Source organism: Pangasianodon hypophthalmus, chromosome 27 (assembly GCF_027358585.1).
Source record: "Pangasianodon hypophthalmus isolate fPanHyp1 chromosome 27, fPanHyp1.pri, whole genome shotgun sequence".
Lineage (NCBI taxonomy): Eukaryota > Metazoa > Chordata > Actinopteri > Siluriformes > Pangasiidae > Pangasianodon > Pangasianodon hypophthalmus.
In genome coordinates, this window is record NC_069736.1 from 16,547,347 (window position 1) to 16,569,350 (window position 22,004).

The window sequence follows — 22,004 nt, forward strand, 5'->3', positions numbered from 1 at the left end:
CTTTAGACACTATGAATATGCAAATCGGAAACACCTGACCCTCATTGCTCCGCCCACTTCCTCTAGTAGACTGGTGTAGTAATACTTGAATTTGTTGCTCTAAAGGAATTTAATCAAACACTTGTTTTAGGGTTACTTTCATTAGTGTGACTTTTTTCAGACTGTCCAGCGTCTGTAGTTTGGGAATCTTGTGTTTTGAGCACCACTTTGCAGTTCAGTGGCTTTCCTTTAACCCTACGCTGTGTGTCCCAAAACCGTTTGTTTACTGATCATGTGTTCTTTGTCAAACGTAATGTTCATTTTTAAAACACATAATCTCACATCAGCAGTTGTTTAAGAAAGGGAAGCGGGTTTTCTTAATACCGGTGTGTTTGACCGATCCTCTCCGCTCGTGCAGCTGTTTTTGTACGCGCCTGCAATATTTTCTGACGAACATAGCTGGTTCTATTTCCCCAAACTATACATGATGGGCGTGGTTGAGCGCATTGCCGATGGAGGGCGGAGTCTTGGAGACTGAGGGCTCACTTGTGTGTGATTAACAATACTCTTTCATATACGCTGTGTGTCTTGCAGTGAGAAAGGCGGAGCAAGTTGATCTGACAGCATCTCACTGAATTTGTGAAAGTTTAATTTCATTTCAAGTATTTATGGTGAAAAGTTGTTTTGTGCTTAAAAAAAAAAAAAAAAAAAAAAAGGCTGTCAAAAGAAAAAACAGACCTCCCCCTTACAATAAACAAACTGTTAAACCACAGAAACCTGGACCAGGATAAAGCATTTACTGAAGACTGGGGGGGAAAAAAAACCGAATGTTGACAAATACCTCGTTTACCCGAGATTTCCTCATCGTACGTGGGAAAACCATTCTATTTTATTCGTGAATGAATCTTTTTTTTAAAAAAAATATCAGTGGTTCAATTTTTTTTTTTTTTTTTTTTTACAAGCATACAATAACACTGATAAACACAAATGTGTTAAGGTGTTGAGAGCATCAACAGAAGGAATAGGAACGAATTAGGAATCAGGGTGTGTGTGTGTGTGTGTCTGTCCCCGTGTCCCCGCAGGGCTGCTAGCTTACATCACTCTGATCAGATATGAAGCTGTAATTTATAATATTTGACTCATACATAACATTTAACACAAAAGCAACACAGAGATAAAGTGAAAAAGAGCAGCAAAAAGAAAACGTTTACAACGGCGTTGCGGTGTCTAGGGGGGAAAAAAAATACAAAATGAGAAGAAAACGACAATGCATGAAAATTTAACTTTTGTCCATTCGGTCAAACTTTTGCTGAATATAATGATGTCTCAGCTATTTTTCTGGTCGTGGGGGGGGAAAGAAACAAAAACAAAAAACACTTATCTCCACCCACAAACATGTCAACAACCCAACAAGAATGTAAGAAAGTGTTTTCTGATCAACGTAGATGCCAAACTTTCCTTCTGAACTCATCATACTATGAAATGATAGAAGATCGGCGCACGACACGAAAAATAACAAGGTAACTGCAAACTGGGAACAAAAACACAGCTGAGATTCAGCATTCATCAAACTAAACAAACAAAAGAAATAACACTGCCGCACCTTTCAGCCTTGTTCACTTTCCTATAGCTAGCAAGCTAGCTATGACTAATCACCGATCTTATACACAGATGATCAGGCTACTGTATCAAATCTGATAAATACTTTGATGCATGTGCATCGACCTGTTCGCTGATGTTAACGTGGCTGTACAAGAAATACGAGTGGCGCTAATACTGAAGTCTCATACTGTAAGCATTCCACTGTTGGTGGAAATTTTCCATCGTGTTTTCTTTTTCCTGTTGAGCTGTGACACATTTGCAACGAGCCTCATGTATCAAACTGGATACGAACACATTTATTCGGAAATCCTTCGCAGGAGCGTTTGCACCAGAAATATGCTGTTCGTGAAAATCCAGTTCGGAAATAGGTTCATATCCTATTGGTTTGTGTAAATTTACGCACAAGGAGACGTATAAGTGGCGAAGAGTTGCTGTGATTTTATTTACGGGTTACGCTGTCGAGTTCAAATCACTTATTTATTTCAACTGCACGCACAAGTATAAAGAACGTTTTACAAAAATCAGTCGTTCAAATTAATAACTTATAAGAAAGCAATTCCAAAGGCAACCCAAACATTAAGACAATAAACGTAGCTGTTCAGTTAAGACAAAAGTAACGGCGCCCTGTAACAGGTGGACAGGTTAGTGTGTGTCTGTTGTACTGATGCACTGCAATGGCTGAGCTGCATTACTGGAAAATTTAGAGCACACGGTGTTTAGGAGGCCCCCTTTCCCCGTTTAGCCGCCATTTTGTCATTGTCACTTCTGCAAGCTTTACCTTTTATGGAGTTGTGTGGGCGTGACTAAATGCTAAATGTAAATCAGCTGTACCGCTAACACGCTTGGTAATTTCCGACTAAATGGTGTTCATTAACATACGCTTGAGAAAATCGGCGCTAACAAACTTTTTAAATATGGTGGGAATTTTAGTTCTCTGTACAAACACCTTTATGTAAAGACTGATAAATGAGGCTCATTGTGTGTTATGTTTCTATGCATGAGTTTGATTTCATCCCTGGGTGCACTGATAACATTTTAGCTTTTAACTCAAACCAAACTCGTTTGTAAATTACCACTGTCTGCCCAAAGAAAAGAAAAGAAAGATGAAAGATAAAAGAAGTGCGTTGCGTTCTGGATATGTTCCTCAATTTCCATCCTTTTCCTCCACCATCTCCACTTCCTGGGTCCCTGTTCCCTGCACAGAGGGCGGGGCTTAACGACGCCCCCGCTTCCCCCTCTCAGAGCACTCACCAGAAGCCGACTGGTAGACGAAGAAGGAGCTGTAGGCGGGGTTTATAGCCCTCCGATTAAAGACATACAATAAAGTGATACTCATTGAATCGTCTCTGTTTTTAAAACAAAGCTGTTTTACAGTCTGTCAGATTAAAAGCTCTCAGTATTTTTTCACGTTGACGAACACTTTGATGGCGCCTGTGAAGTCGGCGGAGAGGAGAACTTCCGTGTGATCTGTTTTTAAAGCTCCTATAAGGAAAGAGAAAGAGAGAGGCGGTAGAAGGTTAATATCGTACATGCAACAAAAGCTGTGCGATGCTGGTTGCCATGGTTACAAGTGTTACCTGAAGGGATGGGCTCTGATTCGTCTGTGACATTGCTCTTGCACTCGGTATCAGGTTTCTCCGCCCCCGGCTCCTGAGGCACGATCAGATCCGGGTGTGGCGCAAAGATGGCCGACGTCACGACTGCGTTATGGGCTACGAGACAAAACATTTATCATGATAGCTATTAGACTGAAGAAATGGTTGGCTGAAGAATATTTTCAGGTGGCGGCCATGTTGGATATTTGTTCCACCCTCGAAGCCCCGCCTCAAGAGAGAAGTGTATCGAAAATTTGCGAGTTATGCAGATGATTATAAACTATTGGTGCTATTTTACAAAATATGCCGATGCCATTTGATATAAATTTGATATTCTTTCATGGTTATCTTTCATCTTTCATTCATTTTACCTTTAATTCCTTCCCAGAAGTCATTGCGGTCCCGCCGTACAGAGGTGAATTTGCTCAGGTCATGGTACGTGCTCCAGATGTACACATATTTATCCTCTGAGCCGCTCACGATGAACGAGTAATCATGACTAGGACAGCAGAAAATATGTTATTTTAGTATGTTAAACCAAAAAAAAAATTAAATTACATTGATCATGAATCTGCTACTGACGTGCCGCCATTTCTATAAAAATATAATCTCACATTGTATTTGATTCATAACTGAGCTACATGGGTGGAATGATTCACTGATTCAAATCAACAGACTGACATCAATATTTATCATAAAACACTATACATCAGGCAAAATAAGTTGTAAAATCACTTCATTTGGAGGTTATTTTTGTACCTAACAAGCAAAAATTCATATTTCAAAGGACATAAGTACTATTCGGATGGTATTTAATTTCCAGACACATTGTATTTGTATTTATAAATCAATTTTACATTGGAACAAGCGGTCTCTGTAGAAATCACAGAGATGGGCGTGTCTTCATGATGCGTGTGTGCTCGTCACACGTGTACTACACACACATCCTTTTAAAACAAACTGATTGTTTATATTATTGTTTCTATTACAAGCTCTTGTTTTGGGGGCGTGGCCACACAAACTGCACTTTGATCAATAACAGGTCACATGACCAGAACATGCAGCCTGCACCTCTATATCATCATGTTTTTTTTCTGTTTTTTTTTTAATAAATGTGCCGTCACTTTAAGAGCGTCGCTCCTCACCTGAAGCTAGCTTTGATCTGACTGCTGCTGTTCACGTAGCCTTTGTACTTCATGGACAGCGACAGGTCTCTCAGGTCATACAGACGAATTCGAGAGTCGTTTGACGTCACCAGGATCTGTTGGGGTATTGGAGGGGAAAAAAAAAAAAAAAAAAAACGCTGTTTCATTCACAACAAACACTCACAGCAGTGTTTTGGCTTCCGCAGCGTGTAATTTAACACTAAACACGTGTGTATTAGGCATGATTAAGACTGCCGTGGTACCTTATTCTCTCCAGGCAGAGGCTCGATGCCAGTAATTTTGCGGCCCACGCGGTTCCTCCCCCTGGTGGAGCGCACGTGGATCTGCGTATGGTACTTAAGGCGCTGGAGGATAAACAAACACAAAACAGAAAAAAGGAAACAAAAATCTTGTTACAAACTGTATCACTTAGTATCGCCTTTATGGTTCACACGCGCGCATCACATGGCGTGTATCAAATCACCTGTTACAAAATGAATAACGTAACCTTTCTAACATCCATGAGTGACTATAACAAAAACACATCATGCACAGTGGACTGGGAAAATCATTTCTGACCAAATTTGGGTTTTTCTGCCTGTAACACACTTTGACATGTCTACTTTAAGAAAGCATAAATACACACTATATGACCAAAAGTATGTGGACACTTGACCATCACACCCATATGTGGTCCTACACAGAGCCCTTCCCAGGTGTCCACAAACCTCTGGCCATATAGTGTAGGTCTTACTAAAGTCAAACACACACACACACACACACACCTCTGTGTCGTAGAAAATGCAGCGTCCGTCGTATGTGCCGATGACGGCGTATTTGCCGTTCTGGCAGAAGTTGGCTGCAGTGATGAGGCGCGTCTGGCCGTCCACCTCGTTCCACAGAGCCACCTTCTTATCCGGGATATTCCACAGACGCAGCTTACCGTCCAGAGAGCCGCTCAGAAAATACCGGTCGTCCTACACAACACAGGCACAGACGCACATTAGCACTTCCGCATTCACTCCCTTAGTCACAGAGGCCAGAAGTGGACACACACTCACTCTGGGATGGAAGGCGATCGCTGTGACGAAGTCGATATGCTGGAAACAGCAGAGACACTCTCGCCTCGATATGTGCCACAAGCGCACCGTCTTATCCATGGACGATGACAACAGGAAGTAGTTCTGCAAAGACAGGAAGGCGTCAATCAGTAATGAGTATCTGGAGTATCTCACTGTGTTATCTTACTACAAATTCTGTTAGTACTGTTACTCTGCTGTTTAAATACTGCATGTTGTGTAAAACTCTTATGGACTTTGCTGCATGATGATCCTTTTCATTTTACGTTTTATAATGAGGGCTATAACTCCTAGTTTTAAACAATTCAGCTCTGCAGAAGAATCAGTCCGTGTGGATCCATTCAGATATCCGCTCACGCATTGCAAATGTGTTTTGGTTGAGAAATAATGTAGTGTGTGATTTCACTATACATACTAGTTTGTATTTATGTGTTATAAATAGTGAGGGTAATGCAAAAATTCAGCAAGTGAGACCCCTAAATTATGAGTAATCAGTGATATGATCACAGTCTGGCTTGTTTCTAGCTTTTACTGCATTTCTACTCCTAGAAGAAATACATATATTAAAAAATAATAATAATAAAAAAAAAATCAGGAGACAGAGGAGCGGGTGTCAAACTCTCACCTTTGACCAGGAGAGATCGAGAAGGTCTGCTGTGTGGCCTTTATACTTGCAGAAGGGAAGCTGTCTGAAGGGAACGTTTCTGTCTTCGAGGTCCGAGTCCTCCACTGCTGCTCCTGCCAGCTGGCACACAGGAAACAGAGATTCTCTACATTTATATTTACATTTACAGCATTTAGCCGATGCTCTTATCTAGAGACTTACAGACGTCTCAGTTATACAAGAATTATACGGATTAACGGAAGTATTTACAAGGAAAATATTCCCTTTATTTCATTTGCATATAACTTTGGGGACATGCATCTGATTAATTAAAGACTTCACACAGATCTGACGTTTATTACGTGTTTATTGAGTTGCTAGTTTATTAGATAAACCTACTCTGTAGCTACACTCTGTGCCTGTTTGATCAGGTAAACCTGTCATCTCAGTCATTTACTGTTGCTACGCACAATTTGCTGCTTTACATCTGCTAGTAAGGTTCTGTTTGTGTGTGTGGGTGTGTGTGTGGGTGTGTGTGTGTGTGTGTGTGTGTCGGTGTGTGTCGGTGTGTGGGTGTGTGGGTGTGTGGGTGTGTGGGTGTGTCTTACCCCTCCTTCAGTGTCAGACTTGGAGGAGCACAGACTCTCTTGAGAGGGCGAAGGTGAGACACGACCTACAGTAAAAGAGTAAAGTAAGATACGTAAGTAAGGAATAAAACACTCTGTGTTGTGCTGTTCTAGTAAAATAATCAACGACAAATTCTTACCTTCTGTGTTGTATTTGATCCTCATGTTGTTAAAGTAGTCATAGGCGTTTTTTAGGACCCAGATGCGAACCACGTTATCCTGACCGGCTGTAGCCAGGAGCCGGCCGCAGTGAGAGAACTTCATCGTCCAGACCGCTCCCTGAACAGCGCACGCGCGCACACACATATATACACACACACACACACACACACACACACACACACACACACACCACGTAAACACAGCATAACACATTAGTACAGCATTCCCACAAACACGTATAACATAAATCAGATCCAACTAATTTAGTTGTTCAGTCCGGTTCTGTTCCCGCCTCCTCCTCACCATGTGCTCTCCGCTGAGGTCCTGCACCACTCGGATTTGGTCGAAGTCGAACGGACCCTTGAAGCCGTGCGCTGCTTTGAATTTGACGGGCCGTGTGTACGGCATGCCCTCGTCATCGCTGGAGGACGGCTCGTCCTGCTCCGAGTGGAACACCTCGTCCCGCACGCTCTTCACCTTATTCACCGCGCGCTCGCCGTACTCCTCCGCCAGGTGCTTCGCACGCTTCACCGACTTCCCCAGGAACTTCTTCAGCTGGGTGCTGCATGGAGAGTGCAAAATAAGAGCGTGAGAAGAGCAGCAAGAGAAAGAGGGGAAAAAAGAGGAAGGTGATGAGGGAATAAACAAGGTGGAGAGGAAAGGGCAAGAAACTGAAGAGAAAAAGGACACGAAGACATGTAGGAAGTGAACAGGAAGAAGTAACAGGAATAGAAAAAGAAGATGGAGAGCAGGGGAAATAAAAAAAAATAAAATAAAATAAAAAGGAGATAAAAAAAATGAAAAGAGGGAGAACAGGAATAGGAACGTGAAGAGAAGAGAAGAATGACGAGAAAGAAAAGGAAAAGAGCTTTAAGAAAAAGAATAATCATGAACAAAAATTTATAAAATATAAAAAATATATATAATAGGAAGAGGAAAATAATAAGAATAGAATGAGAAATTGAAATATGAAGAGAAAAAGATGAGGGAATTAAATAGAACTATATGTTCGCGATCAGTAATTAAAAGCAGGTGATGAACAATGTTGGAGTTGTTTTGTTTTGTTTTTTTTACGTTTTCTGTTTGAGTTTCCCTCCATCCGAGTCGGTCAGCGGAGGCTGACTCTTATCGTCGTCGTCTGACTGAGCGGCGTCGTTCCTGTGGAAAGAGGAGAGATGTGCTGAGTCACACTGTGGAACTAAATCCTCCTCTAGCACACAGTACAATAAAATCACGCTAGGTTGTTAAAACTAGCCTTCAGTCATTATTAGCCATTTCTGGAATTAATGCGGTTAAAAATAAATAAAAAAAGGAAAGAGAGAAGAGATTAGCGGCAGTGCTTTGGGGAAGTGGTCGTGTGTCACTTCGGTTCTGCTGTAAAATGAGGACAGATCGGAGCGTGGAGAACGGGATTACGGATACGTATCGCTCTGGAAAAGACCCCGGAGACACGGTGCGACTGATATACGCCGCAAAAGTTCGAGGCGTGACAGGGAAACAGCTCATCGCCTTGTTTTGCTGCTCTGATGTTACTCAGAGGACTTTTAAAGATGTCTATAAAACTGCAGCTCTCTCTTTCCCTCGTGCCTCACGGTTCAAGCCTGTATTTTTTATTCTAAGCGAGTCACATTCATTGTCGAGGAACCTGGTTTAGACCCAAAAAAAATAAAATAAATAAATAAATAAAAAAACTGTCTCTGAGGATGGAAATCCTGAATGAGAATTGTATTTTAGGTCACGTCGTAGGAGGAACGTGTATAAAAAAAAAAATGTGTGTTAGAGCTGAACAAACTTTTCCATGATTATGTGTATTTAAGGGAAGTGATGTGAAAATGGACGTGATGTAAACAGTAGTGCCCTAAGACTAAGGCTGGTCAATACGACACTATATTATTATATCATGATAAATTATGTGACGATACACTTTTCTGAGATGAGTGCAGGTATCGCAATATCTTTTTGTTACCTTTTTTTTTTTTAAATAGCTTGTTAGAAGCAGCTTATCTGATGTAAAAATATTGTTTAGAACTTTAGAACAGACATTATGGCTGGACGATATGACAAAAATATCATACCACGATACTTCTGTACGATACACATCACGATAAACAATTTAGCTAACATTAAAAATAACCTATAAAACTGAAATTGCCAATACTTTTATTTGATATGTACAAAAACTAAATTCTGAACAACACTGAAAATCTGTTTTAAAAAATGTATAGTTTTACGTTTTTCTTTTCACAGCTGCGTTCATTTAATTCCATTTAGTTAATTATCAAAAAAAAACACAATATACAGTTATGAATATCACAATATATCTCGGAAAGGAGGATCGCGACAGTTTATCACGATATCGACATTATATCGCCATCTCGCCCAGCCCTAGTAGACATTATAAAAAAGTAGCATTATAATTAGTGCTGTTTTTTTTATGCTACAACTGTTTGCTAGCAAAAAAAAAAAAAGTTGTGTGTCGTAGAAATGGCTTCATCGTGTTATGATATCGTGGCCTGCACTTGGGACCACCTTGATTGAATCGTCACACCTTAACGTCTCTTTTTTGCTGCACTGCATCTCACTCCGGAAATGCTACAGCGGTGCATTATGGGGAATCAGGTTCTCTCATCTGATGTGGCTCTCATCTTAGTTTTAAACTGCAGTGAAACTCAGGAGAACACCGCTAGCACGATCTCAGCGTTAGGACGTGTCGCTCAGTATTTAACGTCAGACAGGTGCAGTATGGGTAATGTGGTAGTCGTACGTGATGTACTCCTTGGTCCTCCTCATGATGTGCAGTGTGAGCGGGTTGATTCCAGCTGGGAGCTTCTCCTCGGCCTGGTTCAGTGGGATCTCCTCACCCGTGTCCAGGTTCTTAATCATCACGCTCGCCAAGATCTCCTGCATGGACACATAAAACCCTGAATGAATGACTGGAGATCTAACACACACACACACACACACACACACACACACACACGTAACAGTACCTCATCAGTGAGCTCTCTGCCTGAGTTAGAGCGTGGTCTCTGTGGTCCAGGAGTTTCACCACCACTCGGACTGGGCTGTCGCTCATCAGATTCCTACACACACACACACACACACGTCACACAAACAGAATCACCAAACATCAAGCAAACACACAAATAAACACATACAGACATTGCAGACAAACATCAAACACACACAAACATCACAAAAACAAAATAACTAAGCATCGCACAAACATCACACAAACACACACAATGCAGATATCACACAAGTACACACAAACCAAAAACATCACAAAAGCAAAAAACATCACACATGTAAACACACCAACATCATACACACGAATGGACACGCAATCATGCAAACAAAAACATCACGGTAGCAAATACACAAATATGCACAATCACACACAAACACTTCAGCGTAATCATACTTCATTAGTTTTTACTTTCATTTAAAAAGTCCAACAACAGAAATGATATTATTATAACGATACTCATCATCTCTGTGCATTATGTAGAAATTGTGTACGATACTGTAACGTGAAGAAACAGCTCACCTGCGCAGTCACCACTTTATCCCCGCTGGTGGCGCTAGCCAGGTCCAGAGAGTGCTGCAGCTCTTTAGCGAGTCCTCTGACGCTGGAGTTGGGACTGACCAATCCGCACGGCTCCTCCGCTCCCTCTGCAGACACTGACCAATCACAGCACGCCTTATTGTAACATCATATCAGGATAAAGTTCACTTCTAACACATAAGACCACCTGATAAATAACGTTAAATCACACGCTTTAATAACAAGCGATTCCAAAAAAAACACACTTCTCATGACACAAAATGTAGCCAAAATAAACTGATGAGAATAACATATATACGCAGATATACATTTTAATTCTTCATCATGTATAATAAATAATCCTGGTACATTCATTTGTATAATAAACAAATAAAACTCATTTATTCACTAATCTAGAAAATACAATATACAGAATAATTGATAAACGAATAAAACAGACGTCTCACCCTCCAGTCTCGTGGGCCGAATGGTTTCCTGAGATTTTTTACTGGCGGGGAGAGAGGGGCGAGACGGCGGCGGTGGCCTGGGAGGCGGAGCTCCGCTGGGAGGTGGTGGTCTTGTGGGAGGAGCTTTCTTGGTGCTAGCTACGATATCCGGCTCTACCGTGAACTGCCTGGGAGGCTTCGATGGACCGGAGGAGTCTGACTCCGGTTTGTCTCCGAGCGGCACCTGATCCAAGATGTCCGCCGTTTTGGGTGTGTTTGTGATGGAGTTAGCTTCGGCGGATTGAGACGTCCCCAGAGCGCGCGTGATGTCCGGAGGAGGAGGAGGAGGAGAAGTTTCTTCCTGAGATGCCTGAGCTCCATCAGCAGCCACTTCCTGTGTTTCTGGTGTGTCCTGCGACCTCACTTCCTGTTCGACATCGGGTTCGGCAGGAGCCGCAGGGAGATCCGGGGCTACTGGAGGTTCCGGAAGTGAGGAGGCGGAGCTTTTCTCCTCACCGCTCAACAGATCCTCCTCGACTCCGCCCCCTTTCTGACTCTCCTCTATAATACTGTCGATGATCTGGAGAGAGAGAAACGGAGAGATTAATGCGGGTCTCGAAAACGCGCTGCTCCCAATCCACAGGAAACGATCTCTCCTAGAAGAGGCGTGGCCAATAAAAATGTCACATGCATTATTTTGGGTTTTGACAGTTCCAAATGCTTATTTGTAGTGTTTAACATAACACAGATAGCACGCAGCTCGTCATATAAGTCCCAAATTACGCATTATTGCATTATAATGATGAAGTCATCATTACAATTCGTCCATATTTAATCACCCAAACATCAAACGTATGCGTCCCTTAGTATGTTTAATTGGATTTTATTGGCTGCTATGGTGAGAAAGAGGATTAACCAATCAGGATTGTGTATTTTTCCAGTTTGAAAGCTACTAGCTATAGCTAACACTCTGAGCTCAGGGATATCGAGGTGACATCAAAGCGTAGACCTGAATTCATTGGTTTCTATTCCTAGCATATTTTTGGTGAAACTGACAAAAATATTTTATTTCGTGCTCATGTTAACGTCATTAATATGGCAATATTGCTTGGTCATATATTGTGCCTTAAATAATTACTGTCTGGCATCCACGGACAATACATGATCAGCGTCACACTAATCACGCACACAGTGGTTTTATTTACAGGTTTTATTTCCTCATCCTCCTGTGAAATGAATTCCTGGCTACGCCGCTGTCTCCTGGGATGCAGGACGTCAGTAGCACGACTAAAGAGTCGCGGGTTTGTTAAGGAAACGCTGCTGGGAGTCTGAAAGCTCCACTGTAGCAACAAATGCTTCTTTTGTTCTCAGACGGAGAGAGCTTGGGACTCGGCCAAAACACACAAACGTACACGGATCAGAGCTCTCAGAGTCCGAATTCCACACAGACACAGGAACAACGCTGTATGGCAGTGACACAGAGCAGGTAGCACAGTGTTACACTGCTTACAGGCTAACATTCAGTGGCAGTCATGATCAGATCATATCTCACAGATACAGATATAAGAGAGAAACAAGTGCAACCTGGAGAGAGTCATCATGGCGAGGCTCTGACGTAGCAGCTTCTTCCTGTACTGGGTTCTCTAGACCCTACGGACAATCGGAAGGAAAAAGATCAGTTAAAAACTAAACCACTAAAATGTCAACATCTCATTACAACAAACACCTTTTCATTCATGCAATTTAATCATCTCTGTATGCAATATTACATTTCCACAATGTCTAATAACGTTTCCTCTGATTGTATTATAATCATCAGACCTGACGATTTTTACGCATTTTGCGCAGAAGCGCCCCAATTTAACGTCGGAGTACGCTAGTAAGAGTTATCACTCAAAAATACGCCAAAAGAGCAGTCACGTCAAACAAAATGAGAGTTGAGCCAATCGGTGTATTAATCTGGAACGAATGCCAGTTGAGTGAGTGTTGTGAACACTTCGATCTTAAACCGGCACCGCCCGAAAGCCCCGCCCCTTCCCCCACCTCTCACATGCGCTCGTCTAGACTTGCGAGGCGTCCTCGCTTTCAGTCACTGTAAATAAGAACATTTTGAGTTTATTAATGTGAAATAAATCTATCAGTGTATGTCTGAGTTCGATAACAGTAACATCAGTTAATAATATTTATTAGTGATGCCAATTATTTAAAAAAGATAGTCAGATAGTGAAAAAATGACGAACAATTTGAACTAAAAAAAAAAAAAAAAAAAGGATTAAATAAAAATCTTGCTGGAACATCGCATGGGCACAATAATTAATTTGTTGTTATATACTGTGCTAATTAACAAAATGCCCCACCCAGTGTTTGAACAAAATGGCGTAGGCCCCGCCCACTTCAAGTTCAAATCGTAGCGCTAATAAGACACAGATACAGATCTTGGCATTGCGTTAAACACCTACTGTAACGCCTACTTTGCAGTTGAGACCATCTGCAGATAGATAAAGATGTAGTGATGACATCACAACACTGGTTTAAGCAGATATTCTGATACGCTGAACATTTGATTCAGAGGCAGATCGTGGATTGAGTGTGATGGGCTTGTTTCACAGACGCTCAGCCCGCTGAAATGATTACCGAACTAAACTCAGCGTGTGGGCGGTGTTTCTACCATCTGCCGATCTCAGTCCTCGTGACACTACAGAAGAATGAGGGTGCGTCTCAATCAGCTCTCTGGTTCAGTAGTCAGGGTGCTGATCAGAAAGTCGGCCATTTTAAGGGCTGTCTCAATCGCAAAATCTTTACATCGCCTGGAACATTCGCTCCCTAAAAAAAAATCCCACAATGCACTGCAAAAACCAGGGAGCATCGATGCTCACTGTGTTCCCTTACTGGAAGTGAAGTCATATTTTCTGAAGCTTCTCAGCTCGAAAAAAAAATGGTGGACAAACTCTCAGACAACTTTGGCTACAAATATAAGTAGCTTGTTATCGCTGTTGTAGCTTTCAAATGATTAGCAATTTTAACTTTATTTGATGTTCTGCATACGGTTTATTTGAGTCTAATGACTTTTAAGTGTTTAATGATTTTAAAAATATCCACTAGCTAGCCTACGATCCAGCTTGATGCACCATGACAGAAATGCATGTGATTAAGCTAACAAATTTCTATGACATATAATGTCAGAAAGATATCAGTCCTGCCTGTTGTTGATCAATGCCAGTGGCGATGTTTTACAACGTGAGTACGTAGTCATGTCGGCGGAAATTGAGTCATCGATGACCAAAGTGTAGAGCCAGGGTCCTTACCAGCACCCGAACTCGTGTACACGATATACTGATTCACGAACTAGGGAGCTGATTGAGACGCACAATGAGAGAGCGACGAATCCCACAGCGCTTGCAAAGTTAACACTGATTCTACACCTGAATAAAAAAATAATTACAGGCTGTAATGTAACAATTTAACGTTATCTTTGCGAGAAGGATTGTAATCCGTACCTGAGATTGGGGAAGGACGAACTTTGCAGGTGACCTGAGGAAACAAAAGCCAACACCACACTTTTTAAAACTTACTACACTTTCAAAATGGATTTGTTTTTTTTTTTGTTTTTTTAAACAGAAGATTGTATGCACTAGTTTTTGATTTTATATATATATATATATGAATCAGTTATTTGTAATTGTCTTCTGAGCCATTAAATGGCCACGAGTCTCCAGTGTCAGCGGTTCATAACAGTCTGTGGTGAAGCTGTATCTTTTCCAGACATCTTCAGAACAGAGGAGTTTACGCTTTGCGGTTTGTTCTCGATAATTGAGAGAGAGAGAGAGAGAGAGAGAGAAAGAAAGGAGAGGATGGTGAAAGGAAAGACTGTTTATAGCTGCTAGAAAGAGAAGAAGGAAGAATAAGGCTGTTTATATAAGAGAGTCGACTCTCTCGGTTCACCTAAAAGATCCGATTCAAAGAGCCGACTCCTTCGACACATCACTAGTAACAAGGGTAAAGGTTATACAGATATTCCTGGACTGTTTATCCTAGTTTAAGCCCTTTATTAAGATGTTAAGCGATTTATTATTCCACACACACCATTTTTACGTATTCGAAGAAGCTTTAATCAGCAACATGAGTCTGTTTTTGAGTGAAATCTAGCTTTATTTTGCTTCGTTAACCAGTAACTGGTGTCAGGTGAGATGGAGACTGATAAACACCTGCACTGACAGAGCTGTGCTACGTGTCACGCCTGTGCCTCTTATATAAGACACAGAACTCCAAAATAAATAAATAAATAAAAACCCAGACTCCCAGAGTGACAGTTATGATATCAGATGAGCATAACCAGATATCAAAATAAACCACAAACCACAAGCAGGAAGTCCAAGTCACGACAAGAGTTACTATGAACTAGAAACACAAGGGCTGTGTTACAAATCCCTCTCTAGTGTACATCAAGTGCACTACACAGCGCGCGGACGCCATTACGTCAAACCCTAAGTAGTGCAGCTGTGTAGAACGTAAGGATCGATTTGACATTCACCCTGGCTAGCTCGGCTTGCAGCTTGATTAGCCACTGTTTTTTCACACCATAAAATCGGCAGCGGTTATCAAACCTTTCCTGACCTGATGTCAGGATTGTGTACTCACACATTCGGCGACGGAGACAAGTTGACATCCTCCGCTGCGTCGTAAAATTCCTCGGCATCACTCGTATCCGACGCCATTTACAACTCAGCTAGCTTAGCTCCTAGCTAGCTAGCTACACTAACCAAGGCCTCAAGCTGGATTTAAAGGCAATGTTCAATTTTTAAAAAAAAGACGCACTAAAAAGAAAATTAACAAATACGAAGCTCTGACATGTCCCCTATCTCCTGTGGCTAGCTAACATTAGCGCGAAGCTAGCTTACAGCTAGAAAAATCACCCAATAAGAAATAATGGGAGAGGCCGCTGTCACTGCCCGTCTTGCATTGCGCATGCGCACCATTTTTTTGCGCATGCGTAAGCGTGACATATGACAACCGCCCAATCAACAAGTATCAACAGAGAGACTAGCCGGCGTTGCTAGCTAGGTTAATACGTTGACGCGGTCGCCATATTGGAAAGGGCCAGGCTGCTTTGATTGTAAATCAGTGCACGTGTATAGGGAAATGGTTGCCTACCCTAATAAAACCGGCTGTAATTCGGTTTTAACCATAACTCAAATGGCGTAAATGTAAATACACATGCACTGTTTTTTTTATGTCTAACTCCTGCAAATTGCCCCCAGATCAGTGATATGAAGGATAAATGTCCATTTTCCAGAAATGATCTTGAATCAGGATGCCAATCTTGAGTAATCAAGCAATGACTAGCAAAGACTGTAGATGAGAATTATACAGTATAATTATATATATGGTGAAGTGTTCTTTGTGGTAATGCAATATAACTAGAAATGGATAAAAAAAAAAAAATGATGTGCCATTCATTTATAAATTGTAACTTGTAACTCTTGGCAAATTGTTGTGGGAAAATATTTAACACTGCTTCATCACACAGCCCTGCTGTTAATTATTTTCCTATAAAAGCATGACCCCATGTGTTTTATTTAAAACTTTAAAGGTGCATATTAGGTAAGATTTGTGCAACAATAGGTATCTAATGGTTAAATGGGTGGAGCTGGAATGACATTTTTTAATCATTGATCCCGCCTCTATTTCCACCCATGTACACAAAGCTCCGCCCCCCAAATTTACACCTGTTCAACTGCACTTAATGATTTGTAAGGGTGTGAAGGGGTGTTGGGGGCGTGTCTATAAAATGATTGACAAGAAGCCAATCTAAATACAAACAAACATACATTCCGGGCCGGAAGACAGTTGTTTTAACACAATGGCTTAAACTATTACTTTTTAAAATCATTTCTACATAAATTTCCACATCATTTGTACTAGTGAGAAATATTAGCTATCGCACCTTTACCTGTTATAATCTATATTATTCCTTTGGCGCTTGTTGAATCAACCAATCACCGAACCGCATCGCAACTTCTTTTGGCAAACGGAAGTTTTGAGCGGCTGATGTTGATCGACAGTCGAGTCAGCCAATCAGCGGTGTGCGCAGCGCGACTCTCTGGACGCCGCCAGCCAATGAGAATAAAGAGGGCGTGTCCGGCTGGGGTCCATGAGTGGAGTAGATTTGAGGGGTTTAAGAAGAAAACAAGGGCAAACCCCGTCGCTAGAGGTAAAGAATTCACATTTATTAAAAGTTTCAAGTGTTTTTTCAGACATGCCAGAGGTTTAATCGACCACGGAGCGTCTTATATGTGTTTCGAGGTGGAGTGTACATTGCGCTAATGTGCTATGGAGCTAAATGGAGTAATGATAGTAACCGAGCTGTTTTTATCTTTAACGTTAAACCCTTTCCCATAGCGCGAGCTCTAATCACAAGGGCTTCATTTTCCTTAAATAAATCAGGTCCGTCTTTCATTAGAGCATTTTTATGTATTTTTATGTATTACTCTGTTATAAGACTATGTTTGACTGCTGGTCCTGTTAGCCTAGCCTGCTAACTTTAAGAAGTTGGGAATAAACATGAACAGACATGTCGAGAGGAGAGTGACGTCAAAAAATGACATTTAAATCATATTTGTGTTGGATATCAAACATATATCAAACATGATAGGGATGGCTACTGTAATATTTTAAAAATTCCCGACAAAGTCCAAGCAGTTTTGTTTGCTCCAACTTTTAGTAGATCCTGTTATTATTGTAGGACAAGAACATTCTCTATTCAAGAATTTATTAAATTATATAAAACACAAGAGTCAAATGTCTATCATCAGTATTTAGTCCTAAACTTTCCACCAGCTACACCATGTTACGATGGGATGTCCTGATTTTATGCTTCGTGTTTTATCGCGATACCGATATCCAAGTATCGTCCGATACCCGATACCCGATAACCGATCCGACTTTCTTCGAGATATTTGCAATGAGTGCAATGACGGTGTGCTTTCAGGCAGTCTGCGTGTGTCCTGTGTGTACGTATGCACACGATCTGTGCAATCACAACGAGGACAACGTGCCGCACTGAAAAGCAAAGCCTTCACTCCATTACTCGTATCACAACTCGATCTCTTCAGTGATATTTTTTTTTCCGATTGGGTGGCTGTCAATCACCTAACATCCTCATTCCTCCTCTCTCCGATTATAACCATTATATATGTTTGCGAGTAGGGCTGCGATGTTTCCGAGTGTTTGCGCTTCAGTGCGACACGTCTGCAACGCGGTGATTAAAGTGAAATGCAGCAGTGTAACTGTTTTATTACGTTCATTTCTGACACGACGGCAGCATTAAAGGTGCAATACGTGATTTAAAAAAAAAAATCTTATGCTTGTATAGTAACCTGGTCAATACGTAGAACATAATGCATTGTTGTTGTTTTTTTTTTATTAAGTTATCACCTTAGCAAAAATATATGAAGTTGGTGTTTGGAAAGCTGACTTCCGGCCCGGAATGCTCGTTTGTGTTTGGATGCGCCTCCTTGTCAGTCATTTCATAGACATGCTACTCTACCTTAGATCCACTGTAAATCCTGGGGGCGGAGCTTCACGATCATGGGTGGGATTCATTCGCATTTCAAACCCAGCTAACCGACCTAGTCTTTAAAAAAAAAAAAAATAATGATAATCTTACTTAATGCAACTTTAAATTCTTATAACTGCTGAGGAATCATGCAAGGTAATACAGTGAAGATTTTGCTTTTCAGTGTGGCACGTTGTCTTTATGTCACCTATAATTTAAAAAAAAAGCAGCACTGTCTGTGTATTGTGACTACAGATTTATGTCATGAACGTTACTTAAATGTGTACAACGATATTTTGGCTATTTATTAGAGCCTGGACTTTTCCCTGATGGAATACATCAGGTCCAAATTGACGTTATTTATGCTCAGATTGTGAAGCCCTGCACTTAGTAACCGAGCTGACATTATACAACCTTCTGTCACTAAATTATGTGTTATGGCAGAGACATGACGGCAGTACGCTTTAAATCCGAATGCACGCTACACGATTTAGCCCTGATTTCCCTGTCTCTTACTAACTCGCTGTGTGTTTCTATGGCGACCGCTCGTGTAGCGCTTGCAGTACAGTGAGACGGTTTGCAAGCTGTTGCATATGCTCCATATTTTCAAGTATGTTTAATCTTCTCGGCCATGAATCTTGTAGTTTGAACCCCTCTACGACAAGTAGCAAGGACAGCGCTGAGAAATAGCCAATGAGAGTCAGAGAGGAAAGCAAATTCATCTGCCATCACGCGCTGCTGATCCCTACCGAGAGCAAAAACGTAAGCACTCTAATAATAATAATAATAATAATAATAATAATAATAACAATAATACATAAAGCTTCGGTTTGTCATGTCGTACCAAAATGGCTGTTACGAAACAGAAAAACAAACTCGACATGATTCTTAGTGAAGTATAAAAATAGCTATGTTTCTTTGAACTGTACCTCCAGTTCTCTTTGCAGAACAGACAATCCTCACTGCCCAACCAATCCTTCCTCCATGTTTTTTTCTCTTATTTCTCTTTTTCCTTGTTTCTGTACAAAATCATCTACCACAGTGTAAGTCACAAAGTCACGTGATAGACAGCTCTGGTGTTTATTTTCATTAGAACGAGGGATTTTGAAGATCAGGCGTTCTTCAGCGTCGATCTCTCCAGATGATCTCTCCACTGATTCCCTTTTTATTATCATCGATTCGCCTTCTCTCCAGAGTCCGGACATGACGTTGTGTTGCTATACAGCGTCACCCAGTGACTCAAAAATTTAGGACGTTTCGTCTCCTTACTTACTAACATCAGTAAGAAACTAGGAAAAGATTTACATCTAGGGTTGAGCGACATTATATGAAGATATAATATCGATACCTTGATATGTCGATATGTTGTGCCATGGTATGCTTTTCTGAGATATCGTGATATCCCCTTTTTTTTTTATTATTATTTTTTTTTATTAATATTATTAAATTTTCCTACTTTTAAAAAAAAAAAAAAAAAAAAAAAAAAAAAAAAAAATTTACACACTCACTGGAAACAGCTGGTGTGAAATATTTATTTTTGTACTTAATCTTTTATAAAATAAAAAAAAAATCATTTTTTCAGGGTCTAAAATTTTATTTTTTATGAATAAAACTGTTATTTTTAAATCTAAAAAAAAAAACAATATGTAAATCTGTTAAATAATTTTTTTTAATAATAAAATTTTTTTTATTATTTATAACACTACTGTTTTGCTGGCATTTCGTTTTATTTATTTATTTATTTATTTATTTATTTATTTATTTATCGGTGTCATATTGCCCAGCCATTAAATGAGAATAAATTGCAGAGAAAGCGAAATTAGAATGTATTAGAATTAGTTGGGCTGATTATCTAATCATGGTGGGGAAATAACACTTTAAAGGAAGAAAAAATTTAAAATGTGTAAACTTCGTAAATAAATGAAATTAAGTGAAGTAAAGAGGAAAGCACATGACGCATGTTTTCTGTAGCACTTTACTGAATTGCAGAAGTGAAGTGAATATAATATAAGTGAAGTGAATATAAATAAAAAAGACCCGTCACCTCTGCTGCTGATAGTTTGAAACGTCCACGATGATAATATTGTGCGTGTTAAATATATCAGCGGTAAAAATAGACAGTATAGCGCACATATATTTTGAGCGTGACAACACCGTAACCCTGGTATCTAAAAGCGAGCTGTTCTACCCAGAGCCGTCGTCCTAAACGGGTCCCGCGGATTAGGAGGCGTGTGCGCCGGAGCCGTCCGTCACGTCTGCAGCGCCACTCGATCCTCCTTCTCGACAGATGGAGACGGAAAACGTGCAACACGTGATCGTCCACAAAAGCTTTTTCCTCATCCCTGCTTTTAAATGGAAGTCATTCATCTGTTCTAAAAGAGCGTTTGGTTTCCCAGCTCTCCTGGATGGAAGAGGAGATATGATTGGATTACAGACGTGTTGAAAATGGAGGACTACTTAACGTCATATTGATTTTTTTTTTTCTTTTCCCACACTCAGACTATGGAGGTTGAGTGTTTAAAAGCATTTATTGGTAGATACGGGTAATATGGTGAAAGAAAAAAGTTTCGTAGTTTCAAGAACACATGAAATGTTGAGTTAAATAACAAAACACTCTCTTTAAAAAGTGGTCACATAGTAACACAGCTAGTTATTTAGAGACATGATGTTATTTGTTACGATATCGTCATATCACACGCCTCTAATTAGACACGTCGGATATCTAGCAGCCTTCTCGTGCGTTATTAAAAGCCTCTCTTCCTCTTTCTTATTTTTCACCACTTATGTAATCGGCTCTGTCGCAGTTGCCATGGGAGTGAAACTGCTTCCTCCCCCGGCGTAGCGTGGTGTTAAACGCAGGCCCTCGTCACCTCGTCGTCTGCCTCAAATGTGGCATCTGGTGCCATGACCTGGCCCACGTGCCCGTGTCCATCAGCGAGTGTGTTGCTGGGGAGAAACAGAAAGAGCTGAAAGAGGATATGTGGGGTGAAGCCAAGCTAAAGCATTTGCCTTCCGGGTTCACAAGAATTGGCTTAGAAGTGGCTTAGAGTTTGTTATAACGTTAAAAAAAAGAAAAGAAAAGAAAACATTTCCAATATGGCGGAAGTGATGCCAGTTTGCGTCTCATTTTAGTCATACGAATTATTTTCGGAGGATTTTACCCACACATCTGAGGGAAATGTTGATATTCATAACATCTTCTTTTAGGTTTTACAAAACAAATATTTTTATACAACAGTTACACGATATTCCTTAATTAGCCAAATCTCCTCAGCTATTAGCTAGCTTGTGTTCAGCGTCTGGTTGCTAAGCAGACAGCGTTCTCACAGCAGCGTCGAATGAATAATCACTAGAAAATAATATGGCGTGCGGTTATTTTAAAGTGAAGTAGGGTATATTTAAACTGTAGGTTAGGTAGCAGTGCTCATTTTTGGTAACGACTCAAAAATAAGGTTTATCAGGATGTTGTACTGTTTAGGATATTTAAAATGCTAGGCGATCTTGTAAGAACACCAACCAAGTGTGTGTTTGTTGTTGTTTTTTTTTCCCCCTAAGAAATAATATATGTTTGGCATCTTTAGGATCTGTTGTTTTTTTTTTTTTTTTTTTTTGGACGATGGTCTTCATCACTTACCAAAGAAAAACAATAAAGTGCAAACGGATG

General features: G+C 40.6%; 2 protein-coding genes across 3 annotated transcripts in view; one reads left to right on the forward strand and one right to left on the reverse strand.

The window, feature by feature from the left end:
• Positions 1-1,085: 1,085 nt before the first annotated feature.
• Positions 1,086-15,764, reverse strand: wdr44 (WD repeat domain 44). The gene is made up of 19 exons (XM_026921722.3): positions 15,424-15,764; positions 14,283-14,316; positions 12,370-12,435; positions 10,807-11,365; positions 10,343-10,476; positions 9,783-9,875; positions 9,557-9,693; positions 7,867-7,950; positions 7,096-7,354; positions 6,771-6,909; positions 6,613-6,677; positions 6,026-6,145; positions 5,383-5,505; positions 5,107-5,298; positions 4,585-4,686; positions 4,322-4,437; positions 3,548-3,675; positions 3,159-3,293; positions 1,086-3,063 (listed from the first exon to the last, which is right to left on the reverse strand). The coding sequence occupies exons 1-19, from the start codon at positions 15,498-15,500 to the stop codon at positions 2,975-2,977; spliced, it is 2,652 nt and encodes an 883-aa protein (XP_026777523.1). The 5' UTR covers positions 15,501-15,764; the 3' UTR covers positions 1,086-2,974.
• A 1,113-nt stretch (positions 15,765-16,877) lies between these two features.
• klhl13 (kelch-like family member 13) overlaps positions 16,878-22,004 on the forward strand; it is a 47,229-nt gene continuing 42,102 nt past the window's right edge. For both annotated transcript variants that reach the window (XM_026921733.3, XM_026921734.3), the window contains exon 1: positions 16,878-16,996. In XM_026921733.3, coding sequence (XP_026777534.1) covers positions 16,937-16,996 — 60 coding nt within the window. In that variant the 5' untranslated portion in view covers positions 16,878-16,936. The remainder of the gene's footprint in view (positions 16,997-22,004) is intronic.

Bases quoted from the DNA above. Each gene is read 5' to 3' on its own strand.
- wdr44 (XM_026921722.3), bottom strand. From the start codon at position 15,500: ATGGCGTCGGATACGAGTGATGCCGAGGAATTTTACGACGCAGCGGAG. The intron at 11,366-12,369 runs GTTGCACTTGTT...CTCTCTCTCCAG, and splicing joins GCCATGATGACTCTCTCCAG to ATCATCGACAGTATTATAGA. The intron at 3,294-3,547 runs GTAAAATGAATG...TTTGTCTCGTAG, and splicing joins CTTCTGGGAAGGAATTAAAG to CCCATAACGCAGTCGTGACG.